Here is a 21,712-nt window from a genome sequence, read left to right on the forward strand (position 1 = left end):
GTTGTTTGGTCGTGTCTTCATCAGCTGCACAAATCGAATAATCTTTTAAGGATTACAGTGAAACAGAATTATCAAAGTGCAGGTATGTATTGATGTGGCTGTGTGCTGATTTTTAAATTATGGGTTGGTAATGTTTCAGGCATTTAGGTGAATGCTACCACCTATTAAAAGCCATAATTTGACAACTATTGGCACAATCTAGATGAAATATTGGATATTTTAGCCTGACATTATGCTCTTTGATTGTGCTGGATTACATTTGATGTGTTATATTGAATACAAATTAATATTATAGTATTCTTTCCATTACCTTGTGAATGAACTGGCACTAATTGACTGCATATTTTGTGTAATACTGTGTTTATATTGTGCAATTAATTCATTCATTCATTTTATTTCTGGCAGGTGATTTAAGTGTTTTTCTTTCTTATGTGGGCTGTTTTCTGAGATGATGGTAGGGACACACTGGTAGAGAGATGTTGTAAACTGAAGTGAACCCAGCAACTGTACAGTTAAACAATCCCAACAAAACAAAGCAGAAAAGCAAAACAAAAACGCTATAACTTATTTTAAATGTTTGGCATCAGTAATTTAGGCTTTTTACTTTACTGACATTTAGCAGATTCTCTTATCCAGTTACTTATAATGAAAACTGTGCAAATATGTGGGATTGAATTGCTGTAGAGGGGGAGAGTATGGTTTCAAGAGAGACAGCACATGCAAGAAGTGCAGACTCAACTGGCAACCTTCTGTATCAACAATTCTGCTGAACATTAAACTGAGTTACACAAACAAGGACAAACCTGTCCTTACGGCCAGTAGATGACATTAAATGAACAAGAGCAGAGAACCACAGACTCCGAAAACAAAAAAGGAAATAAGCTGCACCTAATCAGGCGATAGCCTTGTGTAGGCCTACTGTATTTACTGAGACATTAATAGTCATGTGACTTTAAAATACAGCACAGGGTATTATTAATGAAAGATGAAACATTTTATACATACATTTCAAAAACATAATCTTTGGTATATAAAGTGCAGTATTTTTAAAAATGTTTTTTAATCTTTATCAGTTGTCATGGGTATATATATGTATATTGTTATTTATTGTAGACTATGCTGCAGAACAAATTACCCCAAGGGGATAATAAAGACTCTAACTAATTAACTAACTAACTAACTGACTGACTAACTAACAAGTAGTATGTTACTTTTTTAATGTAAGATTGAAACCCGACACAATGCTCATGCTATTAAACGCTAATGCTGCATATGTATGTGGAATGCTGAAGCCTGTATTCAGTCAACATTTTTGTTTACTGAACAAATAAATGCAGGAAATAGTTTTTCTCCACAAACTCGGTTTAGCAGATTCATGTTCATGATTGCTGAACTCAGACAGCTGTCTGTAAAAAATAGAAAAAAAAAGAAACAGGCATCTAAATTTAATCACAAATCCAAGTTAAGGCCTTCATGTATTGTTCTTTTAAAAAAATCTTTAAATGTTGATCAAAACATGCAGTTGTGTACAATTGTTAAATATTAGCAATAAAAGGCAGTATACTGTGCAGTCTTATACTATACATTGTGTTTGTGTAAACAAGAAAATATGTTTAAAAATATGTATGTCCTTTGTCTGAACAATTGGGGTTTGTTTTACTTGAACCAAATGCCTTCAACCAAACCTGACCAAGCTTTTAACACTTTGTAGAGTTGTGTTGCATTTCACTGTTTCTGCGGTTCAGTTATAAATAACCTGAGTTGAGTTTCTTGAGGTTCAGTACACCACAATGGACTATGTTTACTGTCTTTAAAAGTGGCCCTATATCATGCAACTATTTCTTTCTCTTCCACCAGGCAAGGTCTTCCTCTGCATTCATCTGCAATGAGAACACAGGCTTTATGGTTTTATGCCATCTACTCATATGGTACTGTTTTTATTCTGTTGTTGCTCTTTCAGCTTGTTTACAGGAAGAATATGTCTATTCACAAGTCACATAGTAGAGGCAGAAACCTTTTCAGCTTTTCAAGACCAGGCTTGATATGGTGTTAGACACTAACTAGTCTGTAGGTACTTAGACCACTAGGTACAATATAGTCAGGAATATGGCAAGCATTGTTGGGCTGAATGGCCTGTTCTCATCATTATGTTATGTTAAGAAATGTTAAGAAAGGTCTTTTGTCCATAGTCAAACTGTAACTTACTTTGCTACTCATTATTGAAATTTGGAGAGAGTTCTGAGATTTCACTTTGGTGATAAGTACACACTAAAATCCCTCATTGTTGGCACTGAATGATTCTTGTTCACTTTGACATGAATAAAAGAAAAATGCTAAATTACTTATATTTGTTGAAGCCAAAATGGATTTTATTTGGGTGTCCGTGGTATTCCAAAAAAAAAAAAAAAAAGACACAACTGGCCTTGGTGGTTACAGTGAGCCTATGCTTTTCAGCCAATAATATGTTAAAAGCTCTGTCTTGCCTAATTCAGTCAGGGTGATTGTAGCTACAATATCTGAAAGATGATGGAATCTAGATAATTAAGGGCAAAATAGCAGAGCACAGAACTTTCTGCAGTTGCCTGTGGCATACATGGGGCGGAAGTGCAGTATAATGGGTAAGGCACTGGGCTTGTAACCTAAAGGTCACAGGTTCGATTCTCAGGTAGGACACTGCTGTTGTACCCTTGAGCAAGGCACTTAATCTGCATTGCTTCAGTATATATCCAGCTGTATAAATGAATGCAATGTAAAAAAAAAAAAAAAAAAAAGTTGTATAAGTCGTTTTAAATATGATCATCTGATAAAGGCCTGTAATGTAATATTCAAATTTATTTTGAAATAAAAACATTGACACATAAATGTGACTGTTTTTTTTTTGTTGTTTACACTTACTTGAGCTCAATTAGTTAATCAGTGAGATACAAAGACACAGATTAACATGTAGATTATTTTTTTCTCTTTTAGAAAGAGACTGAAATGGCTGACCATATACATTTTGGCTAATTTGGAAAAAGTGTTGCCAAGAAATTCAGAAACAAATCTAGGAGTAAAAAGGACAAAAAACTAAAATATTTACATTATTTAGCAGACAATTTTATCCAAAGCGACGTACAAAAGTGCATATCATGGTCATGGGACGACTACAAAACACAGGTTCAATAAGGTACAATACTCATTTCGTACAGCTGTTTCTACCCAAGAACACAATTTACACCATTTTAAAGTCTGTATGGAACATAATCTCATAATGTCACACTATGATTGTGTTTTTTCCAGTGCTAAATGTGTACGCGGCTTCATGGACTGCAGAAATACCACAAACAATATCAGCACTGCAGGGGTCGTGTGTCGTGGTTCCCTGCAAGTTCAATTACCCAGATCCCCCAAAAAATCCTCCAGCAATGACAGGAATATGGCATGTGACCAACTACCAACCCATTTACCACCCGGACTCCTCCAAAGTGATGGAAGAATTCAGGGGCCGGACAAATCTGATTGGGGATCTTGCAAGGAAGAACTGTTCACTGAGAATGAATCACCTGAAAAAAAAGGACAATGGCCCATTTATTTTTAGGATAGAGATTCATGACTTTGATAAGCACTCTTACACAGATAATATGGTCTCCATTGATGTCCAAGGTGCGTTTGAAGAAGTGTTCTCTATGTGGCTTATTTTTAAAATCATGAGTATATACTGATAAGATCCTGGGTTAAAGTCATTGTAAAACATAAGCAGTTCCTTTTAGGTCTGTGCACTTTGGTAAATGGTAAATGGACTGCATTTATATAGCGCTTTTATCCAAAGCGCTTTACAATTGATGCCTCTCATTCGCCAGAGCAGTTAGGGGTTAGGTGTCTTGCTCAAGGACACTTCGATACGCCCAGGACGGGGTTTGAACCGGAAACCCTCCGACTGCCAGACAATCGGTCTTACCTCATGAGCTATGTCGCCCCTTTGGCTATTGAAAGCCCCACTGCATGCTTGAGACCAGCTGTGATTGGAAATGTGTTTTCATGGCTTTATTCTCTAGAAATGTGACAGCTCACTTTGTTGACCGAAAACTGAAAATGATTCATTGGGATCTTGTAGCTTACAGATGGCGGTTTATTAGATGCTTGTTTTCATTTGACTACAGACTCTCCAGCCTCCCCACGGCTGACCGTGAGCAGGGAGGTCAAAGCAGGTGACGCTGTGACTGCTTCCTGCTCTGTGTCTCACTCCTGTCCCACGGAGCTGCCTCACCTGATCTGGAGCCGCAGTGGAACAACCACCAACCAATCAGAGGAGCTGCCCAACGGCCAATGGAAAGAGACGTCAAACTTAACTTTCACTGCCACAAACTCTGACCACAACCAGCATCTGATTTGCACAGCAAAGTATCAGCAGGTCACATCTGTGCAATCTTCTAAAATATTGAATGTGACATGTAAGTGGGCTAATTTATTTATTTATTTATTTATTTTACATGTTTTTGCACAAAGCCTGAAGTATTTCACAATATTCTTCAAAATGAGAACTAATGCATTTTGATAGCATCTTATTCTGAGGATAAATGTGTGATACTGCTATAAGAAGATGTAAACTCGTAGAATTGTTCTCTATCTAGGTATGCATCACATGAAATATGAGATAATTTACAGTTACTGTAAATGCAAAAGTATTAGGACTGTAACAAAATTTATGTTGGTTTGATTCTGTACTCCAGCACATTGGATTTGAAATACAATGAATGAGAGGTTAAAATGTGGATTGTCAGCTTTAGTTTGAGGGTATTTATATCTCCTAGCTCGTGAAACGTTCAAATAAAGGACCATGTTATGAGTTTATGTGGAAATAAACTATGTTTGTGACTGTTGTCGTTCATCTAGATGCCCCAGTCCGTGTGGAGGTCGAGCCTGAGTCCACAGTGGTGAAGGAGGGAGATGCTGTGGAGGTGCAGTGCTCCAGTGACAGTAACCCTCCTGCACACGGCTACCAGTGGTACAACACCACTGGCACTCTGCTGTCAGAGGAACGAATCTACAAACTGCACAACGTGTCCAGACACACTAAAGCTCTCTACTGTGCAGCCATCAACACAGAGGGGCACAAGAACTCCACTCCGGCCAAGATCAGCGTGGAGTGTAAGTGCAGATCAAAACGTTTCATTTGGACAGTTACACACAGGCCCTCACGTCTTTGTCGTCTGGCCTGAAATGAATACGTAATGACCATCTTTCTGAGCATATATCAGGTGAAGAGATGTGTTGGGTACACATTTGCAGTGTTTGATGGGTCTCCAGTTATCAGTGTTTTGACATAAAAACAAAATGGAGCAAGTATTTCAGGAGAGATCTGATTGATTTTATACTACAACTACAGATGTCTTTTTGCAAAAGGTTCACATTGAATTAAAATTGCTGTGTATGTTTCATCTCCACATGAACTTGTGTAAGTCATTGTCAGGCCTCAACTTTTCCATTTATTTGCCCTAACATCATCAGCAGTGCACAAAGGCAGATGCTTAGTTTTTATATTAAAATTTGGCTAGTTAGTGATACAGGCATACATTTGGCACAGTATGTAAATAAACTGAAAACTGTAGTTTAAAAAATCTAATAATAATCATAATAATAATAGGAATTCTTTAATAATTTCCAGACCCCCCAAGCATTGGAGCACAATCAGGCTGTGTTGCAGAAATCACAGGGGTGAACTGCCGGTGCCTGGTGGAGTCCAGGCCTGCTAGCAGAGTCCAGTGGAAACTTGCAGATGGCAAAACTGAAAACAGCAGCAGCGTCCACAGCACAGATGGACAGGACTCCGCCACTGTTCACACACTGCATTTCCACCTGGGCCTTACTGATGTGGTGTCCTGCTACGCCAGCAACAGACATGGGCACGAAACAAGGGTCCTGGAAACCAACCAAAGAAGTACTTTACCATTTTCCTTCACTATCAAAGGGGTTTTCTCAGTTTAAATATATATATATGCATTATATTACCTTGCTTCCAGCCCTTGGTATTTCCCCAGTTTCTAAAGTCTGTCCAAAACATTCTGCCAGTGGTTTACAGTCTCACTTAACTCTTTGAGTACTCTTTGGTATATGCCATCAGGGCCAAGGACTTGTCTTTAGTTAATGTAATTTATCCAGTAGGCGGCAGTGTAGTATAATGGCTAAGGAGTTGGTCTTGTAAATTAAAGGTCGCAGGTTCGATTCCCCGGTAGGACACTGCCGTTGTACCCTTGAGCAAGGTACTTAACCTGCATTGCTCCAGTATATATCCAGCTGTATCATTGGATAAAATATAAGTCGCTCGGGATAAGAGTGTCTGCTAAATGCCTGTAACAATGCAATACTTCTTTATTCTCTATATTAATATATTCTGAGATATTCCTAGTTCTGAATATGCCTTCCAGCCTATTAATAATGTCCTCTGTAGTAAAACTCTCAACAAAGTAAATTAAGGCATCAGCAATATCCTTATGGGGCAGACCTGCCATCCCAATTAATCTGGAATTTATCCTCACAGGAGTACTGATGGCCATCTACTTATCAGGCTCGGCTGCTTCTGCCTTTGTGCTCATATTGGTTATTTTATTGCTGTGGAAATGTTCAAGACGAAAAAAACGGTAAGTGTTATTTAGAAAACCCCTCACATCAGACTGGAAATTTCATAATATATGCCCTGGAGATATGTTTTAAAAGGAAGCAGTACTGCAACACATATTATATATTATTACTTATATATAAGTGAAAAAATGTACCGTTCACTTTTCAAAGGGAGTACAATGATACAGTACAATGTTGCATTGCAGTAAGTGCTCAGTTTGATTGTGTACGTAACTGCAACATACTGGAATGCTTATGACGCCGTGTTAATAATTACTGGTGGACTGATTACATCAACATGCAAGCCACCCGCAGGCTGCTGTTTGTATGCTGTATGTTTCGACATATATGGGATTATGTTTAGATGGACCAGGAAATCGAAAGTTCATTGCCTGCAGTGAAGCCTTCTTTTCTCCTGGTTTCGTTTCTTTTTGCTCCTATAAATGTCCCTCTGCTTTGTCAATTCTTTGACATGCTTTTTACATTTAATATAGATTATCCCCTGAAACTGGGCTGACTGTTGTTTGGTACAACATGCAAACCGAAGCGCTCAGAGAATATCACACCAAAGATCTACCAACCTACACTCATGTTTTAGTACAAGAAATTTCTAATTAAAATGTGGCAAATGAAATATGTATAACATATTTTTTTGCTGCTTTTAATCTTCAAAGTGTGGAAGTAAAGATAAACCCTGTCTACTCAACTGCAGGCCTCTAAGTCTCCAAAGTATGCAACAGAAAAAGGTACATTTTTAGTATAGACAAAAATGAATACTATTAATTAACAGCAAACAGTAACTAGCTGTATAATTAACTAGCTATATAATTAAATACCATCCAAAAGAAGCATTTAATTATATAACTAGGTTTCTTGCTATACTCACTACCAATTTCTACCTAGTCATAGTTTTTCTCAAATGCTTGAAACAATATATATATATATATTGTTTCAAGTATATATATATAATTATATATAGTTAATCCCAAAATTATTCCCATGCCAAATTTTTAGTTAGTGAATTTTTATTTGACAAATAGGATTCTTCTGGCTGGAAATGACATAAGAAGGTGACAAAAGACGGTAAGACATTGTGTTAGAGATATTAATGAAAAATGTTACCTATTTCTATGTTTTTTTTATTTATATTTTTACATTTTTACAAAAATGTCATGTAATATGCCATGGAAAGGTTCCTTTTGGTTTTTTTAAAGGTACATTACTTGACATCTTATTTCAATATTGTTTGTTAATATTGCTAGGTACTGCTTTGTATTGTCATCAAGTATATTACTATAATCAAGAGCAAAACATTTATATTTAATTCATTGATTATGTTGTGTTCTGAGAATATCTTTGCTGCAATAAATAATTCACAGTGTTAGAGGGATCAGCTTTTGTGATAAATATATGGCCCTTGTATGATGTGCTTATATCTGTAGATCCTACCAGAAAATGTAAGAGTGTCTGCAAATTGTGAATGGATTTGATAAAGTAAAGTCTAATTTGTTTTATAATTAAAAGATTAAATGAAGATATAGCACAATTAATTTTGTCATTTTTATTGATTAAAGTACAAGAACATAGGTTTGCATGACAGGAAAAGGCTAAATCATCTGAAATAATATAAAAATCAATTTTTTGGAAGATGTTTTTTATTCAGATCAACAAAATTATAACACTTCTACATGCACAAGGTACGTTTCTCCATGTTTAAAAAGATTGGCTTCCTATTGAATATCCAGCTGCAGTGCTCTTGTTATTATTCATACCCATGCCAAATTTTTAGTTAGTGAATTTTTATTTGACGAATAGGTTTCTTCTGGCTGGAAATGACATAAGAAGGTGACAAAAGACGGTAAGACATTGTGTTAGAGATATTAATGAAAAATCAAGCAGCAGACCCTGGCTGGTATAAACAGAGACACAGCAGTGACAGATTCTGAAGCAGGAAGCCTATATTACACTCTGGATGTAAGGCCCCCTGGTTGGTAGTGCAGCGTAATGGTCAGAGAACTGGGCTTGCAACTCTGAGGTTGTAGTTTTGATTCCCAGGTCGTGCACTGCTGCTGTGCCTTCAAAGTAAAGGTACTGTAACCTGCAGCGCCTCAGGGAATATACAATAATATACCTGGATTATAGAAAGATAAGAAAGGTTGTCAGCTGTGCATTTCCCAATGCATACGCACACAGCTTACACTAGTTGGCTTTTCTGTAACTTTAATTCCTTTACAGTCTAAAAGCAACGGCAAATTGAAAGAACATTACCTGAGAATTGGTGCACAAGGATCCAGACGAGAACATGTAGCATCTCTCTAAAACTGGGTGGAAAAAAAACAGGCTGACCAAACAGTGATGAGCAAAAATACACTTGTTTTTGTCTCAAATCAACATCCAGCTTTAGCCAGTTAGTCAGTGAAATGCAAGCAACCAGGTCATGCAAGTACAAGCTCACCCTTTGGTGAAAAGATTCCATGGACACATATACTGTACATCAATTCATTATCTATACCCACTTATCCTGAGCAGGGTCGCGGGGCGTGCTGGAGCCTATCCCAGCATGCATTGGGCGATAGGCAGAAATGCACCCCAGACAGGCCGCCAATCTATCGCAGGGCACACACACCATTCACTCTCACACCTATACATATGGGAAATTTAGAGTCTCCAATTAGCCTACCTGCATGTCTTTGGACTGTGGGAGGAAACCGGAGTACCCAGAGGAAACCCGCGTGGACACGGAGAGAACATGCAAACTCCACACAGAAAGGCCCCAAGCCGAGATTCAAACCCACGACCTTCTTGCTGTGAGGCGACAGTGCTACCCACTGCACCACCGTGCCGCCTGGCACATATATAGATAATGCAAAGATATAGGCACAGTGACATGATTTCTGTTACTTTGGCTTTTCTACTCCAGCACATTGGAAATAAAATATTGAGTATGGGGTTAAAGTGCAGGCTGTCAGCTTTAATTTGAGGGTGTATACAGCTGTAACCGTGCATAGGAATTACAACCCTTTTTATAAATAGTCCCCCATTTTAGAAGAGCAAAAGTAATTGGACAATTGGCTGCTCAACTGATTCTTGCTGGATACCAGCTGCATGGCATTGCATCATTAATTCATATACATGACACCTAAATTAAAAGGTTTAGGGTTGATTCTAGGTGTGTAATTTGCAACTGGAGTCTGTTGAGGTTATTAGAACTAGGTGTCAATGCCAGTAGAGTAGGCCATCATGAGGCTTCAGAATAAATTGATCAGAGACATAGCCAAAACTTTGGATGTGTCAAAATCAACTGTTTGATACACTGCAAATCCAATGTGCAAGAGTACACAGCTAAAACAAAAATACTATCCCAGAACTTTTGCATTTAACAGAATGAAAAATGGTACAATGCATATGTATAATGATGAAATTTGTTTGTAAATGAGAGACCAATAATACAGGAATGGCTTACCTTTTACCTTCACCGATGCACTGAAAAGATTCAACAGCAAAAGCCTCTGTAAGAATATCCTCCTACACACCTCTCTACTTCTAGCTGCTACATACTTCTCTACTTCTGGCTTCCTGTTACTAGCATAACAGGAAGCCAGAAGGGGTGATGTGGTTTGTGCGCCATCTACTGGAGGGGTGATGTAGTCAGTGTGCCATCTGCTGGAGGGGTGATGTGGTTAGTGCGCCATCTACTGGAGGGGTGATGTGCGCCATCTGCTGGTGAAGAGGGAGCGGTTTAGCTGGCCTGCTTCCACAGCTGTTAGAATTTTTCAGTGATTGTTAACTGTTTATATGCTCTACTGTACGTATGTTATTTTACTATGACTAAAAATCTATTTACATAACGTAACGTAACATAATATAACGTAAGACAAGAACAGGCTATTCCTACCACTAAACTGTACTTAATGCTTAGTTTATCTAAACACTAGATAGTATCTAACACTGTATCAAGCCGGGCCTTGAATACCCTCAGTGTTTCTGCCTCCACTACATGTCCAGGCAAACTATTACACACATTGACCACTTTCTGTGTGAAAAAAATATTTCCTAATGTCTGTGTGAAATTTACCCTTTTCCAGTTTCCATTTATGCCCCCTCGTTCTGCTAACCGAACTCAACTTGAATAATTTCCTGTAGTTCACTTTGCTCATCCCTTAATAAATTTAAAAGCCGGAATCAAATCTCCCCTAAGTCTCCTTTTACTAAGCTTGAAAAGTCCGAGCATCTCAAGCTTGTCCTCATAACACTTAGGCCTATCTTTTATACTCGGAATCAATCTGCTTGCCCATCTTTGGACCTTTTCCAGCGCCTCTATATCTTTCTTGTAGTACAGTCTCCAGAACTGCACACAATACTCTAAGTGTGGTCTGACAAGGGTATTGTATTGGGTGAGTATGATCTCCTTAGATTTATACTCAATACTCCTGGCTATGTATCCCAGCATCCTGTTGGCTTTTTTTTGTTTACTGCTACAGCACATTGACCAGACCCTGATAGGCTTTGATCAACTATTACTCCCAAGTCTTTTTCTACATTCTAATTTTGTACCTCCCATGAAGTAATCCTGCCCTATGTTTTATTCCCCACATGTAGAACTTTACATTTAGTTATATTGAATTTAATCTGCCAGGTTTCTGCCCAATTTCTGGATTCTGTTTAAATCTTCTTGGATTACTTTAGTAGATTCCAAACTGCTGGCTAAACCTCCCAGTTTTGTATCATCTGCAAATTTAACTAGTGTACTTTCAATGTCTGTGTCAAGGTCATTTATGTAAAGGAGGAAGAGCAGTGGACCCAGCACTAATCCCTGTGGAACTCCACTTCCCACAATACCCTGCTCAGAGAAGATCCCTCCTACTACTACCCTTTGTGTTCTATCCTGTAGCCAGTTCCAAACCCACTCTGAAATGCCTCCTGTAATTCCTAATGTCCTCATTTTGATAATGAGTTTGTTATGTGGTACCTTATGAAGTGCTTTTTGGAAATTTAAGTATGTAATATCGTAAGCCCTGCTCCCATCCAGAAACTTGGTAGCTTCCTCAAAGAATGTCAAAAGGTTTGTCATGCATGACCTTCCCTTGCAAAAACCATGTTGGCTATCCCTTAGGATGTTATTATTTTCGTACAGCTCACTCCTGTCCCAAAACGAATCCCAGCGCCCCATAAACCTGTACCCCTCTTTCCTACAAAAGGATTGTAGCCACGTGTTAAACCTCCAGGTAAAGTTCTGCTTCCCTCTGCTTGCACGTGGTACAGGTAGAATTGCAGAGATGACTACCGTGGAGATTTTGCTCTTAATCGCCTCTGCTAATTCCACAAATTTGTCCTGCAGGACCTCAAACCTGCCTTACCTATGTCATTGGTCCCTACGTGGACCATGACAACTGGATCCCTTTCTTCTCTGGCCAGGAGCTTGTCCACGCGCTCAAGAAGATCTCCTACCAGGCAGGCCTACCTGGGCACCATATATGGGAAGAATTGTATTTGTCTGAGTGAACTGCATATGCCTTTAAAAAGATAAGTGCTGTGGTTGCAACCACATTACTAGATGCAAGATTTGCACAATTGTAAATGGTCAATTTTGGCACATTTCCTTGTGGTTATTCAGTTACATATGCTTTACCACATTAAGCTTGAGAGGCAAACTTACGGAACTCAGCGTAAGTGCTTGGTTGAGATCTTTCCTGGTTTTGTTACCTGCTGTAGCTAGCAGGATGCTTAACGATGAGAACCAACTGTCCAGTTACATTTGCCCTACAGTGTATATAAAATATTAAGTGATAAAAATGGGACAGTTCTATATTCTGCTTGCCAGCTGGCAGAATATGCAGTAGTGAAACTGTAAGAACTGGCATCATTTGTTGTTTCAGGATGACATATGATATCAGAACACATTTTGTAAAGCTTACATGGAAATCTTATGTCCCTCAGGAACACCTGAAATGACACTACTACCAATGGCTGTGTATATCACTCAGGAACACCTGAAATGGAACTACTACCTGTGGTATTTGTGGCTCAGTTTATTTTTACAGCTAAATATCTTGAGTGTGATACGGGGTTGCAGGAGGAGGTTCTTATGAGTGTGTAGGAAATTAGCTCAGTTACAAGGCAGGAAGTTGTCTTTTGTTATTAGGATGTGGTACATGATGCACATTTTCAGTCAGACCTGACCAGTTGTTTGATCGTGTCTTCATCAGCTGCACAAATCGAATAATCTTTTAAGGATTACAGTGAAACAGAATTATCAAAGTGCAGGTATGTATTGATGTGGCTGTGTGCTGATTTTTAAATTATGGGTTGGTTATGTTTTAGGCATTTAGGTGTATGCTACCACCTATTAAAAGCCATAATTTGACAACTATTGGCACAATCTAGATGAAATATTGGATATTTTAGCCTGACATTATGCTCTTTGATTGTGCTGGATTACATTTGATGTGTTATATTGAATACAAATTAATATTATAGTATTCTTTCCATTACCTTGTGAATGAACTGGCACTAATTGACTGCATATTTTGTGTAATACTGTGTTTATATTGTGCAATTAATTAATTAATTAATTTTATTTCTGGCAGGCGATTTACGTGTTTTTCTTTCTTATGTGGGCTGAGATGGTGGTAGGGACACACTGGTAGAGAGATGTTGTAAACTGAAGTGAACCCAGCAAATTAGCCAGCCCAGTCAAACTGTACAGTTAAACAAACATGAAATGAAACAAAGCAGAAAAGCAAAACAAAAATGCTATAACTTATTTGAAATGTTTGGCGTCAGTAATTTAGGCTTTTTACTTTACTGACATTTAGCAGATTCTCTTATCCAGTTGCGTATAATGAAAACTGTGCAAATATGTGGGATTGAATTGCTGTAGAGGGAGAAAGTATAGTTTCAAGAGAGACAGCACATGCAAGAAGTGCAGACTCAACTGGCAACCTACTGTATCAACAATTCTGCTGAACATTAAACTAAGTTACACAAACAAGGACTAACCTGTCCTTACGGCCAATAGACAACATTAAATGAACAAGAGCAAAGAACCACAGACTCCGGAAACAAAAAAGGAAATAAGCTGCACCTAATCAGGTGATAAGCCTTGTGTAGGCCTACTGTATTTACTGAGAAATTAATAGTCATGTGACTTTAAAATACAGATCAGGGTATTATTAATGAAAGATGAAACTTTTTACACATACATTTGAAATACATAATCTTTGATACATAAAGTGCAATATTTTTAAAAATGTTTTTTAATCTTTATCAGTTGTCATGGGTATATATATATTGTTATTCATTGTAGACTATGCTGCAGAACAAATTACCCCAAGGGGATAATAAAGACCCTAACTAACTAACTAACTAACTAACTGACTGACTAACTAACTAGTAGTATGTTACTTTATTAATGTATGAATGAAACCCGACACAATGCTCATGCTATTAAACGCTAATGCTGCATATGTATGTGAAATGCTGAAGCCTGTATTCAGTCAACATTTTTGTTTACTTTGAAATACAAATAAATGCAGGAAATAGTTTTTCTTCACAAACTCGGTTTAGCAGATCCATGTTCATGATTGCAGAACTCAGAAAGCTGACTGTAAAAACAAGAAAAAAAAAAGAAATAGGCCTCTAAATTTAATCACAAATCCAAGTTAAGGCCTACATGTATTGTTCTTTTAAAAAATCTTTAAATGTTGATCAAAACATGCAGTTGTTTACAATTGTTAAATATTAGCAATAAAAGGCAGGTTCAGTACACCACAATGGACTATGTCTACTCTCTTTAAAAGTGGCCCCATATCATGCAACTATTTCTTTCTCTTCCACCAGGCAAGGTCTTCCTCTGCATTCATCTGCAATGAGAACACAGGCTTTGTGGTTTTATGCCATCTACTCAAATGGTACTGTTTTTTTTTCTGTTGTTGCTCTTTCAGCTTGTTTACAGTAAGAATATGTCTATTCACAGGTCACGTAGTAGAGGCAGAAACTTTTTCAGCTTTTCAAGACCAGGCTTGATATGGTGTTAGACACTAACTAGTCTGTAGGTACTTAGACCACTAGGTACAATATAGTCAGGAATATGGCAAGCATTGTTGGGCTGAATGGCCTGTTCTCATCATTATGTTATGTTAAGAAATGTTAAGAAAAGTCTGTTGTCCATAGTCAAACTGTAACTTGCTTTGCTACTCATTATTGAAATTAGGAGAGAGTTCTGAGATTTCACTTAATCGGTGATAAGTACACGCCTCATTATTGGCACTGAATGATTCTTGTTCACTTTGACATGAATAATAATGTGTTAAAAGCCCAGGCTTGCCTAATTCAGTCAAGGTGATTGTAGCTACAATATCTGAAAGATGATGAAATCTAGATAATTAAGGGCAAAATAGCACAGCACAGAACTTTCTGCAGTTGCCTGTGGCATACATGGGGCGGAAGTGCAGTATAATGGGTAAGGCACTGGGCTTGTAACCTAAAGGTCACAGGTTCAATTCTCACGTAGGACACTGCTGTTGTACCCTTGAGCAAGGTACTTAATCTGCATTGCTTCAGTATATATCCAGCTGTATAAATGAATGCAATGTAAAAAAAAAAAAAAGTTGTGTAAGTCGTTCTAAATATGATCATCTGATAAAGGCCTGTAATGTAATATTCAAATTTATTTTGAAATAAAAACATTGACACATAAATGTGACTGTTTTTTTTTTGTTTACACTTACTTGAGCTCAATTAGTTAATCAGCGAGATACAAAGTCACAGATTAACATGTAGATTATTTTTTCTCCTTTAGAAAGAGACTAAAATGGCTGACCATATACATTTTGGCTAATTTGGAAAAAATGTTGCCAAGAAATTCAGAAACAAATCTAAGAGTAAAAACAACAAAAAACTAAAATATTTACATTACATTTATTTAGCAGACGCTTTTATCCAAAGCGACGTACAAAAGTGCATATCATGGTCATTGGACAACTACAAAACACAGGTTTGATAAGGTACAATACTCATTTTGTACAGCTTTTTCTAGCCAAGAACACAATTTACACCATTTTAAAGTCTGTATGTAACATAATCTCATAATGTCTCACTGTGATTGTGTTTTTTTTTCCAGTGCTAAATGTATACACGGCTTTATGGACTGCAGAAATACCAAAAACAATATCAGCACTGCAGGGGTCCTGTGTCGTGGTTCCCTGCAAGTTCAATTACCCAGACCCCCCAAAAAAGCCTCCAGCAATAACAGGAATATGGCAAATGACCGACTACCAATTCATTTACCACCCAGACTCCTCCAAAGTGATGGAAGAATTCAGGGGCCGGACAAATTTGATTGGGGATCTCGCAAGGAAGAACTGTTCACTGAGAATTAATCACCTGAAAAAAAAGGACAATGGCCCATTTATTTTTAGGATAGAGATTCATGACTTTAATAAGGCCTCTTACAAACATAATATGATCTCCATTGATGTCCAAGGTGCGTTTGAAGAAGTGTTCTCTATGTGGCTTATTTTTAAAATCATGAGTATATACTGATAAGATCCTGCGTTAAAGTCATTGTAAAACATAAGCAGTTCCTTTTAGGTCTGTGCACTTTGGCTATTGAAAGCCCCACTGCATGCTTGAGACCAGCTGTGATTGGAAATGTGTTTTCATGGCTTTATTCTCTAGAAATGTGACAGCTCACTTTGTTGACCGAAAACTGAAAATGATTCATTGGGATCTTGTAGCTTACAGATGGCGGTTTATTAGATGCTTGTTTTCATTTGACTACAGACTCTCCAGCCTCCCCACGGCTGACCGTGAGCAGGGAGGTCAAAGCAGGTGACGCTGTGACTGCTTCCTGCTCTGTGTCTCACTCCTGTCCCACGGAGCTGCCTCACCTGATCTGGAGCCGCAGTGGAACAACCACCAACCAATCAGAGGAGCTGCCCAACGGCCAATGGAGAGTGACGTCAAGCCTGACTTTCACTGCCACAAACTCTGACCACAACCAGCATCTGACTTGCACAGCAAAGTATCAGCAGGTCACATCTGTGCAATCTTCTAAAATTTTGAATGTGGCATGTAAGTGGGCTAATTTATTTATTTTTACATGTTTTTGCACAAAGCCTGAAGTATTTCACAATATTCTTCAAAATGAGAACTAATGCATCTTATTCTGAAGCAAAATGTGTGATACTGCTATAAGAAGATGTAAACTCGTAGAATTGTTCTCTATCTGGGTATTCATCACATGAAATATGAGATAATTTACAGTCACTGTAAATGCCAAAGTATTAGAACTGTAACAAAAGTTATGTTGGTTTGATTCTGTACTCCAGCACATTGGATTTGAAATACAATGAATGCGAGGTTAAAATGCGGATTGTCAGCTTTAGTTTGAGGGTATTTATATCTCCTAGCTCGTGAAACGTTCAAATAAAGGACCATGTTATGAGTTTATGTGGAAATAAACTCTATGTTTGTGACTGTTGTTGTCCATCTATGTCTTTCTGCAAAAGGTTCACATTGAATTAAAATTGCTGTCTACCTTTCATCTCCACATAAACTTGTGTAAGGTATTGTCAGGCCTCAACTTTTCCATTTATTTGTCCTAACATGATCAGCAGTGCACAAAGGCAGATGCTTAGTTTTTATATTAAAATTTGGCTAGTTAGTGATACAGGCATACATTTGGCACAGTATGTAAATAAACTGAAAACTGTAGTTTAAAAAATCTAATAATAATCATAATAATAATAGGAATTCTTTAATATTTTCCAGACCCCCCAAGCATTGGAGCAGAATCAGGCTGTGTTGCAGAAATCACAGGGGTGAACTGCCGGTGCCTGGTGGAGTCCAGGCCCGCTAGCAGAGTTCAGTGGAAACTTGCAGATGGCAAAACTGAAAACAGCAGCAGCGTCCACAGCATAGATGGACAGGACTCCGCCACTGTCCACACACTGCATTTCCACCTGGGCCTTACTGATGTGGTGTCCTGCTACGCCAGCAACAAACATGGGAACGAAACAAGGGTCCTGGAAACCAACCAAAGAGGTACTTTACCATTTTCCTTCACTATCAAAGGGGTATTTCTCGGTTTATATATATATATTTATATATATATATATATATATATATATATATATATATATATATATATATATATATATATATATATATATATGTGCATTACATTACCTTGCTTCTAGTCCTCTGGTATTTCTCCAGTTTCTAAAGTCTGTCCAAAACTTTCTGTCAGTGGTTTAAAGATGATCTCACCTAACTCTTTGGGTACTTTTGTTTACATGTCATCAGGGCCAAGGACTTGTCTTTAGTTCATGTAATTTATCCAGTAGGTGGCAGTGTAGTATGATGGCTAAGTAGGATTCACCAGTAGGACACTGCCTTGTACCCTTGAGCAAGGTACTTAACCTGCATTGCTCCAGTATATATTCAGCTGTATCATTGGATAAAATATAAGTCGCTCAGGATAAGAGTGTCTGCTAAATGCCTGTAACAATGCAATACTTCTTTATTCTCTATATTAATATATTCTGAGACATTCCTAGTTTTGAATATGCCTTCCAGCCTATTAATAATGTCCTCTGTAGTAAAACTCTCAACAAAGTAAATTAAGGCATCAGCAATATCCTTATGGGGCAGACCTGCCATCCCAATTAATCTGGAATTTATCCTCACAGGAGTACTGATGGCCATCTACTTATCAGGCTCGGCTGCTTCTGCCTTTGTGCTCATATTGGTTATTTTATTGCTGTGGAAATGTTCAAGACGAAGAAAATGGTAAGTGTTATTTAGAAAACCCCTCACATAAGACTGGAAATTTTATAATATATGCCCTGGAGATATGTTTTAAAAGGAAGCAGTACTGCAACACATATTATATAAAGTGAAAAAATGTACCAAAGGGAGTACAAGACTTGTACAACGACACAGTACAATGTTGCAGTTGCAGTAAGTGCTCAGTTTGATCATGTACGTAACTGCAACATACTGGAATGCTTATGAAACCGTGTTAATAATTACTGGTGGACTGATTACATCAACATGCAAGCCACCCACAGGCTGCTGTTTGTATGCTGTATGTTTCGACATATATGGGATTATGTTTAGATGGACCAGGAAATCGAAAGTTCATTGCCTGCAGTGAAGCCTTCTTTTTGCCTGGTTTTGTTTCTTTTTGCTCCTATAAATGTCCCTCTGCTTTGTCAATTTTTGACATGCCTTTTACATTTAATATAGAATATCCCCTGAAACTGGGCTGGCTGTTGTTTGGATGAATTTGGTACAAAATGCTCAGAGGATGTCACATCATAGGCCTACCAACGTACGCTCATGTTTTAGCATAAGAAATCGCTGATTAAAATGTGGCAAATTTAATATGTATAACATTTTTTTTTTGTTGTTGCTTTTAATCTTCAAAGTGTGGAGGTAAAGAAAAACCCCATCTACTCAACTGAAGGCCTGTAAGTCTCCGAAGTATGCAACAGAAAAATTGCTGTTAATGAATACTATTAATTAACAGCAAACAGCAACTAGCTGCATAATTAACTAGCTATATAATTAAATGCAGTCCAAAAGAAGCATTTAATTATATAACTAGGTTTCATGCTATACGCACTACCAATTTCTACCTAGTCATAGATTATCTCAAATGCTTGAACTAATTTTTTGAAACACTGGTTCAAAAGTTTTCTGAACAATTAACACAAGCCAAAAATAACTGCCTTTTGCTGGTTAGCAAAATCCATTAAAAAAATATCATTTTTTCAAAACTGCAAATTTATTTTTATAAATCGCCTCAAGAATGTACATACAGACTTGCAGACAAACACGCAAATTTGACAAGGATAATTTCAGTTTAAATAGTAGGTAATAGCTCCAGACAATCATACAGACTTATCTGGCACAGGTTTTGAAGGCATGTCAACAAATTGTTGTCAGACTCTTGACCAGCATAGCCCACTACAGCTCTTTCTTAATGTGGCAAAGAGTCATATTTTCCACATCAAATACGAGCTGAACTAGTAGCAACTGGTGCCGTGGGAGTGGGGTACTACACACACTATCTAAGCAGTGGGGATTTCAGTTGGCGATCAATAGTCCTCACTTTTGCTGAATAACCGTCTGTTATCTGCAGTTTTCTGTCCGGCTCACGGTGAATTTTGCATGACACACACGCTTAATGTGCATTGGGTGTTGCCGCGGCGATGGGCTAGGGTGTGTAATACGCATGTCATTTCTTGTCTTATTTTCACAGCGATGACCAGCATGTGGGAACACAGGAAAACATAGCGCCAGCCAAATCCCGGTAGGTCTCTAAAGTACACAGATGAAAAGTATTCAGACTCATATTCTGATTAAACATGAATGAATAATGCTGAATTGACTGTCTTTAATGCCATCTAGCAGCAGGGGAAAGGGGCCTGTTGAAGATCCGTCTGCAACCGGGGATGATAACATTTATGTTAACAGTGTGGTAAGTTCAATAATTTAATATTGCCTGTAAGCACTTGAAACGAAGTGTTCTTTCTGGGTTAAGTGAGCAGCCAATTCTAGAATTATTGGCACCCTTCATGAAAGTGAGTAGAATGACTATAAAAAAATGAAAGCATACAGTGGGGCATATTTTACATTACATTGCAGCATTTAGCAGACGCTCTTATCCAGAGCGACTTACACAACATTTTACACAGCATTTACCTTGCATCCATTTATACAGCTGGATATGTACTGAAGCAATTCAGGTTAAGTACCTCGCTCAAGGGTGCAATGGCAGTGTCCTATCCAGTAATGGATATCCAAGCCCAGTTCCTTACCCACTGTGCTACACTGCCCAATTTCGGCTCTAACGTAAGGGGGAGCCACATGCTGTTATCTTAACACAATTTTTCAGAAACAAAGAGTTTTTATTGAGTAATACATTTTGTTTCTGCAGAACATACAGTAGGTTTCAAAATGATTGGCATCCCTTTGATTAATATCTGGTTATGCCGCCCCTGGAGACAGTTTTTTAAATATTGTGTAGGCTCTTTGTGCCTGGTGTGAAATAGTGTCTAATTGCATGGTCCATAGGAAACAGTTACAACAGAAAGTATGAATAGAGGTAATCTTTTGCACAGTAATGGGGTAGTGCACACATGCACAACCCTGGAGGCATAACATCACTATACAAGCTTTTCTGGAGCTGCAGGAAGTATAACTTCTGTGCATTTGTGTCTGAAATGAAATGGTTTCACTGTATTCCTTTTCTATTTCCAGACACCATATTTTGAAGAAGAAGAAGAGGTGGATTATGAAAATTGTTTTAAAGAGGACGTTTATGCGAACATGTAATGGAACAAAGTTGGCTAGTCTTAAGAAAAACCTGCTACTTTAACATACGTGATCCGGAGGCAGTTCAAGCGATGACTATGTATTTATAAGGCCTTTGTCACACTACAGGAATTTGATTGTAATTCTCCATGCACACATTTCACATATGATACTTTTTTTTATCGGATGTTGCTTGTGCGCGATGTGAATAAGGCTTGTGATTTCTGCCAGCACGTTTATTACTGAACGGCCATGAAGATGGAGGTTTTGGTATCACAAGAATCATAAGAAGGGTTAATTCTGTTCTCTAGTACGTGTGCTGGGTGCTTGGAAAGGATCCTTTTGATTTTTTAACGGTACATTACTTGATGTCTTATTTCAATATTGTTTATTAATATTGCCATATACTGCTTTGCAGGCCTACATGTATTGTCACCAAGTATATTACTATAATGAAGAGCGAAGCATTTATATTTAATTCATTGATTATTTTGTGTTCTGAGAATATCTTTGCTGCAATAAATAATTCACGGTGTTAGAGGGGTCAGCTTTTGTGATAAATATATGGCCCTTGTACGATAGATGATGGATGGGTGGATGGATGGATGGATGGAAGACTGTCAAACTAGTTCTAACATCACACTGTGTGAATTACATCAGAGGAACAAGAGGAACAGGGAAAAATGGCTGCAAAGCTACTGTGATTTCAAATTGACTAAGGATGCAATGGCTTAAATGATTAAAAATTAAACTGTAAATCTACGACGTTCAGTTTACCAATTGTGTATTA

At 37.8% G+C, this 21,712-nt stretch overlaps 1 protein-coding gene and 1 long non-coding RNA gene across 2 annotated transcripts; one reads left to right on the forward strand and one right to left on the reverse strand.

Annotated features, from left to right (window-relative positions):
- Positions 1-21,168, forward strand: LOC118233131 (Schwann cell myelin protein-like). Its single transcript, XM_035428533.1, has 9 exons — positions 1-82; positions 1,858-1,928; positions 4,140-4,430; positions 4,873-5,127; positions 5,645-5,917; positions 6,518-6,617; positions 19,868-19,918; positions 20,017-20,086; positions 21,154-21,168. The coding sequence occupies exons 2-9, from the start codon at positions 1,886-1,888 to the stop codon at positions 21,166-21,168; spliced, it is 1,098 nt and encodes a 365-aa protein (XP_035284424.1). The 5' UTR covers positions 1-82; positions 1,858-1,885.
- Positions 8,513-9,307, reverse strand: LOC118236049. The gene is made up of 3 exons (XR_004766972.1): positions 9,278-9,307; positions 8,866-8,918; positions 8,513-8,728 (listed from the first exon to the last, which is right to left on the reverse strand). It is a non-coding gene; the product is annotated as an uncharacterized LOC118236049 (long non-coding RNA).
- Positions 21,169-21,712: the final 544 nt, after the last annotated feature.

Source organism: Anguilla anguilla, chromosome 1, assembly GCF_013347855.1.
Source record: "Anguilla anguilla isolate fAngAng1 chromosome 1, fAngAng1.pri, whole genome shotgun sequence".
Classification (NCBI taxonomy): Eukaryota; Metazoa; Chordata; class Actinopteri; order Anguilliformes; family Anguillidae; genus Anguilla; species Anguilla anguilla.

Coding starts and splice junctions, on each gene's coding strand:
- LOC118233131 (XM_035428533.1), top strand. CDS start 1,886: ATGAGAACACAGGCTTTATGGTTTTATGCCATCTACTCATATG. Junction 5,918..6,517: donor CCTGGAAACCAACCAAAGAA/GTACTTTACCAT, acceptor TTATCCTCACAG/GAGTACTGATGGCCATCTAC. Junction 6,618..19,867: donor TGTTCAAGACGAAAAAAACG/GTAAGTGTTATT, acceptor TTATTTTCACAG/CGATGACCAGCATGTGGGAA.